At 30.6% G+C, this 14,712-nt stretch overlaps 1 protein-coding gene across 1 annotated transcript; it reads right to left on the reverse strand.

The window, feature by feature from the left end:
* Positions 1-1,159: 1,159 nt before the first annotated feature.
* LOC145320325 (uncharacterized) lies at positions 1,160-3,605 on the reverse strand. The gene is made up of 2 exons (XM_080162733.1): positions 3,542-3,605; positions 1,160-2,943 (listed from the first exon to the last, which is right to left on the reverse strand). The coding sequence occupies exon 2, from the start codon at positions 2,903-2,905 to the stop codon at positions 1,733-1,735; it is 1,173 nt and encodes a 390-aa protein (XP_080018859.1). The 5' UTR covers positions 2,906-2,943; positions 3,542-3,605; the 3' UTR covers positions 1,160-1,732.
* Positions 3,606-14,712: the final 11,107 nt, after the last annotated feature.

Here is a 14,712-nt window from a genome sequence, read left to right on the forward strand (position 1 = left end):
GAGTTTCGGATATAGCAACATTAGTATTGTTTTTGACGTCTCTAGCATTGAAAGGTGTGAAAATTAAAAAATATAAACCAAAAAAAACTTCCTTCAAGTGATAAAGTGTAGGTTCGTCCACAACAAGAATCGTGTTTAGGTATTTTTAATGTCTAATTGTCCAACTATCAAGTTTGTTGAGTTTTATTTTTCCTGATGTTATCATCCTTATTTAGAAAATATCCCATAAACAAAACAAAAAAGGATGACAACATTCATAAAAACGAAGCTCTGGAATGGAAGAACAACGTACATTAACACTTTTAGTGTCAGAACTGATTAAGCAGAATATTAATAGGTCTTAACAAAATTGTAACTAAATTAAATAATTAGGTATACTGTTTAAGGACATTCTAACAATTTTAGGACTTGATTATAGAGAGGCTTCGGTTATAACATTGTACCTTGTTGTAATGGGAGTCAGTATTCCAAAAATTTGTTGTAAAAATACCTAGTAAAAAGCATGTTTAAAATGAATAAACGGACTTTCTGCTAACGATTATAAAGTTGCTGCGCTTTATAATTCGTACCTAACTGTTACAGGAATCATCATGCAAAGTTTGAAATTGAATTTGAATCTAACCTGTTCAAATGAACGAAAAGAGTTAACCATTACGGACAGACGGACATACCTTAATTATAGAAAAGCTTCGATTTTAAAAAGAGAAATTCAAAGAAAAAGTAAAAGGTATAAATTTTTCTTTATTTTGTTTTACAGGCTAAATATTTTTGATTCACAAACACATTTTATTTTGTAAATTTTAGACATGTCATATTTCACTTTTTTTTGTAGTAAAATATTTAGGTACCAAAAAAATCTAAAATTCAACTAACAAATAATAAACGTTTTTTAGGTTAGAATATTATTGCATAGAATAATATCTAGAGTTAAATATTTTGTATAATATTTTCTCCTATTTAATGTTAATATAACCTCCTAAATTTATGGATATGTGTAGGTATAGATCTTTTTTAAAACTTAATTTACAAGTTAAGAGGGTCGACTACCCCCCCCCCCCCCCTACCAGCTAGTCCTTATATAAAAGATCTAGATAATTTTTACCTCATTCTTAAGATCCTCCCCCCACCACTCGACCCCCCCCCCCCCCACACACAGGAATATTTCTATATAAACAATCAATAGGATAAAATGGGATTGAGATGAAAGCTCGGGGGTTAAACATAATGAAAAGAAAGAAAAAGTTGGATACAGCGTTGTGGAGCCGGAGCTGGGAGCCGTGAAGCCGCCATATTTTGCTGCAGCCGGAGCTGAAGCTGGAGCCGTAATTTTAAACGGCTCCGGCTCCGGGTTAGCTAAAACCAGAGATTTTTTATTAATTTTAATTTGGATACTCTGTTGTGTCGTGTGCAAACGCCCCTTTTAAGTTTTTCAAGTCAATTTTTATCAAAAATTAAACTTTTAAAACCTTCAAAAGTTAAAAATAGACCTGGCAAAAAATATGTTGAGTTTTTCTTGATTTTAGGTCGGATCCGGAGCTGGAGCCGGATCCGGAGCCTTCAATTCACTTTAACAGCTCCGCAACGCTGGTTGTATATGTATCAAAGATTTTAATATTTTCATTTTATAAATGAATTAAAATAAAAGTACCTAGTTCAAACATTTATCTACTTAGCTAAACAAAACAAAAATTTATTTTGGAGGGTAAAGATATGATACCTATTATTCCTTTAATTACAAATCTTCATTTTTTGCCTCTACATCTGAATTGTGTTCATTTGAAATATGTACACTGTTGATAACCTCATTAGAATTATGATTATGAAAAGATTCTTTGTCCTCATCTATTCCATCATCATCCATTTTCTGTTCAACAATAAGGTAATCTTGGACAAACATTTTACCCTCCTCTTCGTCAGAATTTGGTTGATATGAAAGAGGCTCATTTGTTACAGCCTCGTTAGCATTGCGTTTATTTGGAGAAGGTTTATAATCTTTATCGTCTTTTATTTCCTGTTTAATATGAAGATGGTCTTGTATCAACATTTTATCATCCTCTAGCTCGCTTTCTTTAGGACATTCAGTTTTAATCAGAACTTTGGATTTATCATCTTCGTTTTCAGCTCCCATCTGAACTTGAACTAAGTTAATGATATTTTCAGGATCAATGTTGTGTGTCTTCATATGTGCTATCCAACTTTTCCTCTGTTTATATTTCTTTTGGCACACCTGACAAAAGAAATTATTATCATGAATCCGTTTGTGATAAGCCAAACCACCATACTGTGTGAATGACTTTTTACACACTTCACATGTGTATGGCTTGGCGCCTGTATGGATCCTTTTGTGTACATTCAAATTACTTAAAGTTATAAATGATTTATTACATTGATCACATGAGTGGGGCTTTTCATTATTGTGAATCTTCATATGCGAGGATAAATGACTACTTCTAGTAAATGTCTTATTACATAAATCACAAGAGTAAGGTTTCGCACCTGTATGAGATCTCATATGGTAAGTCACACTGGAAAGCTGTGCAAATGTCTTTTCACATAATTCACATGTATATGGCCTCTCGCCAGTATGTATTCTTTCATGTGCTTGCAGACTACTAAGTTGCGAGAATGCTTTATCACATTCACTACAGGAGAATTGTTTGACATCAGAGTGTGTTCTCAGATGCATTTTAAGGTTTCCTTTAGTTGCAAAAACTTTATCACACTGATCACATGAAAATGGCTTCACACCTGTATGAAGCATCATGTGATCTTTCATATTATATTTGTTGGAAAACTCTTTAAAGCAAATTTCACAAGTGAATTTTTCACCTGAATGTAATTTCATGTGTTCTTTAAGTTTCCACTTATCAGAGTAAACTTTATGGCAAATGTCACAAGAATTCATTTTGGTTGGCTGAATTGTAGATTATTCTTTAATCAAACCTGCAACATAAAACATTATTTCACTATATAAAATGTTTTACACATACTTACTTTGTATTATTACTAGCGGCTTCGCCCCTAGCCTCTAGGGGCTTTGCCCCAAGAGGTTTGATCAAACTAATATTTCGTGTTTTAAATTTTAAAGAAAATTTAAAAAAGATTTTTTTTTGGGGGGGGGGGGTGGGGTTAGGGGTGTCCCATCCCCCAAGAAAATAGTTATAAACCCTCCCGGGACCTATGAGAAGCTACCCTGTAAAAGAGAACCCGATCGGTTCAGCGGTTAGCAAGATCCTTTGCTACAAACAAACAGACAGACAGACAGACATCGTTTTACTTTGTATTATAGATTTCAATTTAAGTATAGAAAATATCGTTAAATGGCTTTTGTAATCAAAGTACTAAACAACGACGGATCTTCCTAGCCCATTTCAAAGAGGTTTTACATTTTTTTAGTATGTCCATCTGTACATGTCTTAATTAATCACTAAACTCTTTCCCTACTTTCCTGTAAAGCACACATCCATTGGCACCCCCCTATTTATGCCACTGGTTTTTAGTTAATCAATATAAATCACTCAAAAAATTTTCAAATATTTACTTATATATATAGTTTCTTTTTCTTCAAAACTGACTTATATCATTTATTTACATCAATTCATCTGAAATAAAATATTTCATTAGGTAGGTCATAATTTCACAATTTATATCAATATGATTTATGTATTACCTATATGACAGGACAAATCTAAAATATAAATCAAAATCAACAGTTATTATTCACGATAAAATATTTTTGTAGATAATCTTAATATGCAAAGAAACCATTGCATTACAGATACATTAATAAGAATCTGAATGTTTGTCTGTCTGTAATTAGACAAGGATCCTCGACGTTTAGTTCTCCTTTTCGGTAGATTCTCACATAGGTCATGGGTTCTCATAGTATTAATAAAAGCACCGAAAAATTTAAGATATTTTGTATAATAACTAAATCCAGGAGATTCTAAAAAAGCATCTAGAATATTTACAAAAATTAGGTTTTACATAGTATATATTTTTGAAAATTTTAAACTTAAGATATTATGTTTCCATGTTATAAACTGTAACTTTTAAAAGTTCTAAGAGGAAGTTTTTTTTTAGATATTATAAATCCAGAGAGTTTATGTTGTAATTGTATCTAAATTATATGAAAAATAGTTATATCTTCTCTTTTTGTTAAATCTATAAATTTCAAGGTTGTTTATTTATTTTTCGCGAATGCCGCACTGAATTTTTTAAAACGAATGTCGTCTTTCTTGAAAAAAGAAATTTTAGTTTTTAGACGAACATTTCTTTAAGATTATCTATTTTCATTTTATGACATTTCATCAATTCTAAAATATTACTTTTACAATGAAGACATTTTATTATTATGAATAATAAAAACGTTCCCAAAACTTTCTATAAGAAAACACAGTTATGGAATCTCGACGACAAAGATTTTTTTATCCAATCTTGACAAGTGAGGTATTTTTGGAAAGAGGAATATATATAGAAAACGCCTATAAAAATTAGAAAATCCGCAGAAATCATATTTGCAAGTTATTTGCAAAAATCTGCAATGTTAAGTTGCAAAATTAATTTCATGCCTTAAATGACTTATTTAAAAAGAAATCTTTTTATGAAATGTGTTTATCTATAAGTTTAGAACATACTTATGGCAAAAAAAATTCTTTAGTGTTACTTTTTCCACCTTATATATGAAAAAAGCAGTTTCTCACATTTTATGATAAAAAAGGCTTAGGAACAAAAAATATGTTTTTTCTTGATGTAAACACAATGATTGGCATAAAATCTATCATCCTAAATGTAAAAATCAGATATAGAATCCTTTTTAGAGCAAAAATAGTGCAAAAAGTAACCAAGACATTTTTGCAAAGTATGAAAATCTGAAGAAAATAGTTCTTTTTGATTTTGATATACATATCAGATAAATGTATATAAAATTAGTGATCAAAAACTATAAAACAAGTTATAACTTTTTCAACCCTATCATTGATTAAAATGCACTTTTAGGTTTACTTATTACCAAAGTAGCACATAAAAACTCTTTTTATTAAGTTATGAAACAAAATAAATTCAAATCAACAATTAGGCGTTTTTTATAATGCAGTAGACCATTTTGTAGTTGTTTTTTGGCATTTATTTTGTTTAATTACATCATAAAAAGAGTTTTTATGCACTACTTCGGTAATTCTTAAACCTAAAAGTGCAATTTAATCAATGACAATGTTGAAAAAACTTTTAACATGTTTTATAGTTTTTAATCACTATTTTTATATACATTTATCTGATATGTATATCAAAAGCAAAAAGAACTATTTTCTTCAGATTTTCATACTTTGCAAAAATGTCTTGGTTACTTTTTGCACTATATTAGCTCTAAAAAGGATTCTATATCTGATTTTTACATCTAGGATGATAGATTTTATGCCAATTATTGTGTTTACATCAAGAAAAATCATATTTTTTGTTCCTATACCTTTTTTTATCATAAAATGTGAGAAACTGCTTTTTTCATATATAAGGTGAAAAAAGTAACACTAAAGAAATTTTTTTGCCCTAAGTATGTTCTAAACTTATAAATAAACACATTTCATAAAAAGATTTTTTCTAAATAAGTCATTTAAGGCATGAAATTAATTTTGCAAATTAGCATTGCAGATTTTTGAAAATAACTTGCAAATATGATTTCTGCGGATTTTCTAATTTTCATAGGCGTTTTCTATATATATTCCTCTTTCCAAAAATACCTCACTTGTCAAGATTGGATAAAAAAATCTTTGTCGTCGAGATTCCATAACTGTGAAAAGTTGGTAAGGGTGGGTGTTTTGCCCCCCCTCCCTCGGATAAAGAACCAATATTTTTAGGGTTAAGCACACTTAGTTGTGTTATGCAACACAATTGTTATTTATCGTTTGTCTTGGATTGACTTTGTAAATCATGATAGTAATTACTGTCCTAATTTCATTTGCGTATTCTAAAAGCGAAGCAACTCTCTATGACAGACTTTTACGTGATATATATTAAAAAGACGACTGAAATTTTGTAGTATAGCTTCTTTTTTATGAAATCCATTTATTTTTATGTTTTACTATTAGTAATGCTGTATAGGAGGACATTTGATTTCTATAAAGAATATATGATGATTTTCTTGGTTGTTTAAGAATGGTCGCTGATTTTTATGACAATTAATTTTTTTTATTTAAAGCAAAGCTTGTCTATGATTACTGTCGGTCCGGATTGGTTAGCTCTTTTTGTTAATTTAGACAAGTTAGAATTGGCCTATCAATTTTAAACTTTGCATGATGATTCTTATAAAAAGAAGGTACGGCAATAAGGAAACCATATTGAAAATCATGTACAGCTTCGTATTACAAACAGTTTTCCACGAATATAAAAATACTAATCATAAAATTAATACCAATAAGTTAGCCCAGGCATTTCGGGGCTATTAAAACTGGTTTTAATCTTGGAATTTTAATATCTGTGGAAACCTGTTTTTTTCCGATGCGATAAATAACTGTTCTAGTATAAGTAATAGTTTACTATCTATAATACAAAGTAGAACGATGTCTGTCTGTCTGTCCGTCCGTCCCTTAAGATCTCGGTAACAACTGATCTGATCGGATTCTTCTCTTCAGGGAATATACCTACTGGTCCTGTGGTGGTTTTAGGCTATTTTCTTGGGGGGTGGGACACCCCCAACCCCCCAAAAAACAAAAAATCCCCCCTCCCCCCATTTTTTACGTATTTCGCCCAAATTTTTTTTTTGTCACCTCTTCACCTCTTGGGGCAAAGCCCTAGAGGTTAGGGGCGAAGCCGCTAGTATTATATAACTTAAAACCATATGTATTAGTAATTCAATTCTCGTTAGTTTAAAAGACTTCTGTTTATCATACTATTAAAATTTAATATTAGTAAGAAATGGGTACTTATTGGTGTGTGATATAGTTTTTAAGTTGTCCATAGGACTTATTCTATGTGTGTGTTCATTTATTAATCCCTAACAGTTGAACAAATGGACATATTTAGCTTAATATAGGATTATATTAGGGATTTAAGGGATAAGACAATTGCCGAAAAAAGTATGAGGATATATAAAATTACCCCTTCAGTGGATTAAAATTATTGGCTGAGACTTTTAAAACCTCAACTTCATGATCTACCAATCAATATTCACTAAATTCCCTAAAGTTGTTAAATCAACGAATAAGAAAACTTTGTTATAAAACTCTGGGGGCTAGTTTAATACCCATTGTCCCCCCCCCCCCTCTCTCTCTCTCTCTCAGGAATTATATTCAGAAATAAAAAGTTAAATTATAGTAAAATAGAAATATTAAATGGTAAAAATGCGAGGATTTTTAAAATTCATAAAACTAATCAATAAAAAGTTCCATGAAAGGAAATATCTTATGCAGTGGCGTGAGGCAGGGGTGACACAGGGGAAGGCCTTCCTTCCCCTATTTTCAATCCCTAATGGTTTAACACCCCCCTGGTGAATCGCTGTGCACACCACTGGTATATTACAGCTTCTACAAATTATTTGCCCTAACGATCACTGCCTTTTTTCTGATCAGAAATATTGAACTAAATCAAAAACATTTTTCTTTTTAAAATCACGAAACTCCACAAGAAACAAAATTTACTCAATATTGATTTTTTAATGTATAAATACAAATAACTCATTTTTTACATCGTTTTTATGTTTGCATACAGAAATATAAATTTTCTAAATATGATTTGCAGGGCCGTAAACATGAATAATATGGGTTTTTTGCAATCTATTTATTGATTTTTGTATATTTAAATATATTGTTAATTTTTGTTAGTCAAAAAATGTTATAAATGGTCCAGTCTTTATTATATTCTAATCTGATTCTTCAAAAAAAAACATTTAAATGTAAAGTACCTACTTACTTCAAATTAATACACGAAAAATAAAAGGAATTGAAGTTTACATTGACTTCTAATAGTTGATTTGCCCATAGCATATAAGGAAGGGTAGGGAGTTCAGGAAAATAGCTTAAATCCATCCCAAGATAGTTACCAAGCTTACTTGCAAAGTACAACCGACTCAGATCAGCATTTTTCGAGATATCTAGCTTCAGACAATTAAACCTTACTATATTATAGGATATTAACATCATGAAAATTTAAAACAACTGATTCAATATTTTCAGAGAAAAAGCACACAAAATGGAAAGAAAATTCTCGTGTGATATATGTAATAAAAGGTTTTCACGCAATGATATATTAAAGGACCATAAAATTACGCATACCAATGAAAAGCCATATTATTGTTATAACTGTGGAAATTCTTTTAATGACAAATGAAATCTAAACACGCACAAAGACAGCATGCTATATAGAAAAGCCGTATTCTTGTGAAAAATATAAAAGATCATTTGCACTGCCATTTGATTTAAAATCCCACAAAAGATGACACTCAAGGAAGAAACCTTTCTCCTGTACAGCATGCGGCACAAATTTTGCTTATCCCTCAAATTTGACTAGGCATGTAAGAAGATTTCATCCAACCAATGTGGACAAAATATTTCTTGATTGTGGAGCAAAAATCATGTTCTTAATCATGTTAACACACATATGGTTGTAAGAGTAAAGAAACTTTTTATCAAAACCATTAAAGTTAAAATAAACAATGACTTCTAAATTGAACTTTAATGTAACTTTAACTTTTAGAAATTAAGTTAGAATTTTGATATATTTGTGTGTTATCTAATAAAAAAATCACAGTCAAATGTTTTGTTTCATTCAAAAGTACATTAATTACAATCGTACAATTAAAGTTTAATTAATACATGATGTATAGAATTTGTTTTATAACTAACTTAGTTGAAAAAAAAAAATTATATGCCAAATAGTTCATACTATCATACTTGCACTTACAAACTCTTGTTTTTATAACTGAAAAACTTATTTAATGTACAAGTTACACCTGTAGCCTATAAATAAAGCATATAAGATTATATTTCCGATGCTATAATTTGAAATTTTGTAATTGTATGTATAATATTTTATTTTTAGTTTAACAAATAGGAATTTTATATTGTATTTAATTTTAATTAAGCCTGTTTCTGTTTAGTAAAGTTATTTTTTTTCACCGAATCGCCAAATTAACTCAAAGATTTCATTTATATTATAATGTAGGACACTTGCCATAAGATCAAGGTTAAGAAATACTAAGTCAGCCCATGCTAGGAATTTGGGTCTCATGTTGAAATATCTATTTAATATTAGGATGTGGAGCACTTGTAAAAATGATGACAACATCTACAAAAGTGCAGCTCTAAAATCGTATAGTAGGACAAACAAACATTAACACCTATAGAGCGCCAAAACTTAATAAGCAGAATATAAATATATTAATCAAAATCAACATGTTTTGAATTGATCTACAGATTTTCTGGTTGCAATTTTATTATGGAGTTGCTGTGCTTTATTAATCGTACCTAACTGTAACAGGAATCAGTATCACCAGTTTAAAATTGATAAGACAATTCTAACATGCCTCAAATAATTATAAGATATATTAGTTATTGAAAATGGTTTAGGCTGTTTTATTTTCAAATATGAGTCTTTTGGATGGTTTTAGGTTTTTTTCTGCCTTTCCCTATTACTTTGAATACAAAGCCCTTAGATGCTACAGGCTTAGACGTTAGTTAAAAAAACAACAACAACATGCATTATTATTTTGCCAAATTCTTGTATTTTCATCATCATCATCATCGCCATTTATCTCTTCTTTCCAGAGCGTAGGCCACGCACAATGGTTCTCTATTTATCTTTGAATTGGGCCTCAGTAGAGGCTCCACTGAAAGATGAAAAATTCTCTTCTCTCAGTTCCTCAAGGAATTCCCTCCTCCAGGTTGTTTTTGGTCTACCTGGTTTCCTTTTTCCTGTGAAGGGGTCCCAAGTCAAGGCTTGATTGGTTAAATCATCATTCCCTTTCCTTAGAGTGTGCCCCAACCATCTCCATTTTCTCTGTTTTATTGTCAGTTTGATGTCTAACATATCACTGCGCTCTAAAAACTCAGCATTGTGATCTTGTATTTTGTATTCTTGTATTTTCAGAACACCAAAAATGTTTAGAAATCTCTAAATTATGATGCGTACAGTTTTAAAATATCGGTGTCGTCTGAAGAAGTTAAAATTCTCTCGAGCGAAAGAAGTGATCATGCTTTGGTGTAGTTGAAACACAATCTTTAATTAAGTATTTTCGTTTGTCTAACTATCAGATGTTATCAATTAAATGCTTTATTAAAGTAAAAAATATTTTGCCCAAAATCTTTTTAACTATAATTCTAATATACAAAGGGGTTATTTAATTGTAAATGGGGATGTATACCAATTTTATTCTTAATGTCGTTACTCAGGGGCTGCTATTCAACTAATTAATTCCATTTGAAATTGCTGAAAATTAGATATATTTTGGCGTAAAATATTTTATGTAGCTGAAGGTAAGTGGGTAGGAAGGGGGGGGGGTGAAATAAAGGAAGAGGGTTGTGGGGAAATTTTCACTTATATTTGTTTGTCTGAATCCCATTCCTTAGTTCCTGTTCGTTACTGCTTACGAATGTGGTCATCCCTGATTTAGTAATTAACAAGGATGACAGCATCCATAAAAGCGAAGCTCTGAAACAGTAGGACAAGCGAACATTAATACTTGTAGTGTGAACTGAACTGAAAAATCAAAAAATAAATGTATAAATGTGGAATCAAAATTTTAATTCAATTTTTGAAAAACTGCTTAAATACAGGATAATGTTTAATTACATACTTACGTTTTAGGACTTGGTTATAGATATGCTTCGCTTATAACAGTGTACTTTGTTTTCCTAGTAATCAGTATTCTAAAAATCAAATCAATCGGATAATATTATCACTTACAAATTTGTTGTTAAAAAAGTTTAAAATCAACGTGTTTAACATGGACGAACATTCTGGTAACGATTATAGAGTCAATCAATACGCTTTCTAAATCGTACCCAACTTCTACAGGAATCGCCATGCAAAGTTTAATATCTATAGGGCAATTCTATAATGCCTAAATAAACGAAAAAGCTATCCGTTCCAGACGTACGGACGGACGGACCGACCCTAATTATAGAAAAGCTTCGCTTTTAATAATTTTAAAAGCTGGGGGATTAAACTGGCACGTGGTTTTATTTTGTTTTGTTAAAATCGAGTAAGGTCAGTTATAGCAAAATAAAAATTATTTTTTTTTTCTTTTTATAAGGAGGGAGGGGGCGGGGGGGGGGGTTCCGGTTTATAGTGATTTCAAAACTTTCATAGTAACGAAATCTAATGTTGGTTAAACCTGTTTATCTTTTAACCTTTAGTAAATTATGTATGGATTAGTATGGGGGCATTTATTTTTGCATATGCTAACCATCTCAGGACTTGGGGGGTAAGTAAATAATATGTAGATTAGACTTGGGTAAGGATGTCCAAGCTTTTTATTTTAGAGGCCAATGTAAGGGGAGGTAATTCTAGTATGCGTCCCAAAAAATTTGTTTCCCCTCACATATTGTTTTATCCTGGGGGTAAAATTTAAATTGAGAGTTGGGTGGTATAAACGAACATTTTTATGTGAAAATGACAAAAAATTATTTTCTCATATTCATTCGAATCCGGTGGACAGGAACCGGTTCTCATCAATATGAAAAAAACTATGTCTAGCATCGTATTATAAACCGCTTTCTACGAATATAGAAATGTACAATCATAAGATTAAAACCATTTACACATGAATTTCACTCTATATCCGCGGAAAGCGGTTTATAATACGATGAAAGAAATAACTATTAATTGTCAAAGCTAAGGACAGGCGCGAAGCTTCGAAAATTAGGGGGTTTCAAAGGTTTGGGGTGACGAACGAGCATGATCTTATTGTAAAGTAGGTGATTTAGAATTTATAATCAATTTATTTCTCCTTTTTTTCTTTAAAAACAACCATCAGTCTTTTGAAGGTTTATGTAGGATTTAGGGAGCTGTCATTATATGCTTAATATAAAATAACTACGGGTGAATGGACAAGCAGCTAATTCTAACCCTGTAGGATATGAAAACATTTTGTTGACATAACACTTTTTATATTAACTATTTGTTTTTTTTCAATAGCGAAGCTACTATATGATTTACACTTTTTAATTTACTTTATTTGTCAGTCAGTCAGTCAGTTACTAACATTATGGGGGCAATGTGTTTTTTCCTGTCGGTCATGCATCAAAAGACGTAAACTTTATTTTTAAAGATTTTACGATGTTTTGGTGCTGCGCCAATTTGGATGTTGTTATCCTTCTTTATAACTGATGACGTAGTTTATTCTATTTTTTTTTATTTTCCTAATATCTCCGTCGACGTTGTATAAAACATTTAATAGTCCTTATAACAAAGATGTTAACAATCAGAAGTAGCGAAGCAATTTTCTAATAAAACAAGGCAATTTCAGGTAAAAGGAGAAAGTGAATTATTGAGTAGATAACTTCTGGTCAGAAAAAATACTATAAAAAATTCAGCCAGCTATCTCTCAAAAATATTATTTAGAACTTTAAAGAAAGACCGATGGACCATAGAATCTACTTAGTAGATGCACATTGGAAAGTTAAATATATAGAAAAAAATTTGCTTTAAAAGATTAGCTACCTTAGGATCACATCCCCCACATAGAATTTAATTGCCTTTCAGAGCATGGCTGACTCGACAGATCAAGTGGGTTATACAATAGATTTTTAATATATTCAGATATTTAGTCGTGTATCTTAATAGCAGCCTAGTAATTCATAATTCACCGTTAGCGTTACGAAAATAAAAAGTAAGTTTATAATAGCTTTGCTACTAATCACAATTTACTACAATTCAAATACATTTACAAGAATAACATATTTTTGCCATCTAAACACCTACCGAGTGATTTGATTGCAAAAAAACAAGGACGTTCAAGCTTTATTTTGGTGGGTAGGGTAAAAATGGGCGGATGCACGAAAAACACCGAAATATTTTAGCCAAGCTACACCCTAAGGTTTTTAATTTCGTCATTAAAAGGTAGATTTTTTAAATTCTATATATAATTTCGAAGAATTATTATGTTTAAAATTGCTATTCTACTTTTGGACATGTTTATCCTTTCTAACTTAATGTTTTATGCTCCAAATTTATAAAAATCAATTTAATAATAAACTTATAATTAATAATGTTACGGTTAATAGTAATTTGAAAATAACAACTATATATTCCGCCAATAAAATGATTTTTCAATTTGATTATAATTTATGGTTTTAGCCGGATTTTTTCATTTAACATTTAATGGATTTTCAATTGTGAAAAACGTAGTATTATATAGGAACATTGCCTGTATGTTTTACTTATTAAAAAAATAAGGTTTTTTTTCTCATAAAAGCCAACTTTTTGATGGTGGGGGAAAATTGCAAAAAAAATATCGGTTAAAACTGTATCAAAATCAATACGCACAAACATAATCCGTCAACCATTATAAGATATAAGGGCTTGGAATTTGGTGGGCGGGGGGAATACATCCCATCCCTCTCCCCATCAATGATTACATTACACAGAAAGAAATGAAAATGAGGGAAGGGGGGGGGGTATAAATAAGGGCACCTGCCGTAAACAGAGAAAAACAAACTTGGAAACATCGACAATTGACACGTGGGTTATAGAATAATCAAATAGGATTTTAAAAAAACATAATTTAAACATCCACATATAAAATGAGAAGCTTTATTGTACACTCTTGTGTATTTAAATTTCGATCATATTTTGCTACCTTTTATATTTAAACATCTTTTAAGCTGTTACTATTTAATTAAGTGGTATTTACAATAAAATATGTTTTGATCACTCTATGTACAGAACCATACCAATATATTATAAATTTTCTCAACGATTTTAATCAATTGAAATAAAACAACTTTTTTTACTGTAAAATTTACTTTTAAATTATTGGCTTTGAATATTGTTCCCTTGGATAGGTTTTTAAAATGGGCGCTTTAATGGGGTTTGTTTATGACTATAGTTCAGATTAGGTTAGGTTATATCGTGTACTTAGTAGCTAGGGCTTCTTAGTTTTAGGCTCCCCAGTGGTTAAAAATAGGAGGAAAAATTTAATTTTTTATTTTAAATAAAGCGAGGGATTATCAGTGCTTAACAGACACTTTAAGTAAAAGCACCAGATAATAAGAAGTGGTGTTTAATGTTATTGGTTTAACAACTAGAAATACAAACAAATATTGCATGATTAAAATGACTGGATAATATGTCCCTAATCCCTGAATATTCACAAACTTCACTTTCATAAATTTCCATGTCATTACATTTCATCAGGATGCAAGGGACTTAGGGAAGTGCTAGGAGATGCGTGAAGCAGTCCAAAAATTTTGATACAACCCTGAGGACTTTGGATAACCTTCTAGATATAATTGAAAAACTATAATGAATGTTTCAGCAATAACCCAATATTAATAGATTAAACAAGGATGACAACATCCATAAAAGCGAAGCACTAGAACGGTAGGACAAACGGACATTAATACTTGTATAGTGTCTAAACTGAATAATCAGAATATAAAAGTATAAGTCGAAGCAAAATAATAAGTAAATTTGTTGAAAAACTGCTTGATACAGGATAATTTTTATGGACATACTTACATTTTTAGGACTTGATTATAGAGTTCCTTCGCTTATGATATT

Source organism: Acartia tonsa, chromosome 5 (genome assembly GCF_053477335.1).
Source record: "Acartia tonsa isolate MP-2025a chromosome 5, ASM5347733v1, whole genome shotgun sequence".
NCBI classification, from domain to species: domain Eukaryota; kingdom Metazoa; phylum Arthropoda; class Copepoda; order Calanoida; family Acartiidae; genus Acartia; species Acartia tonsa.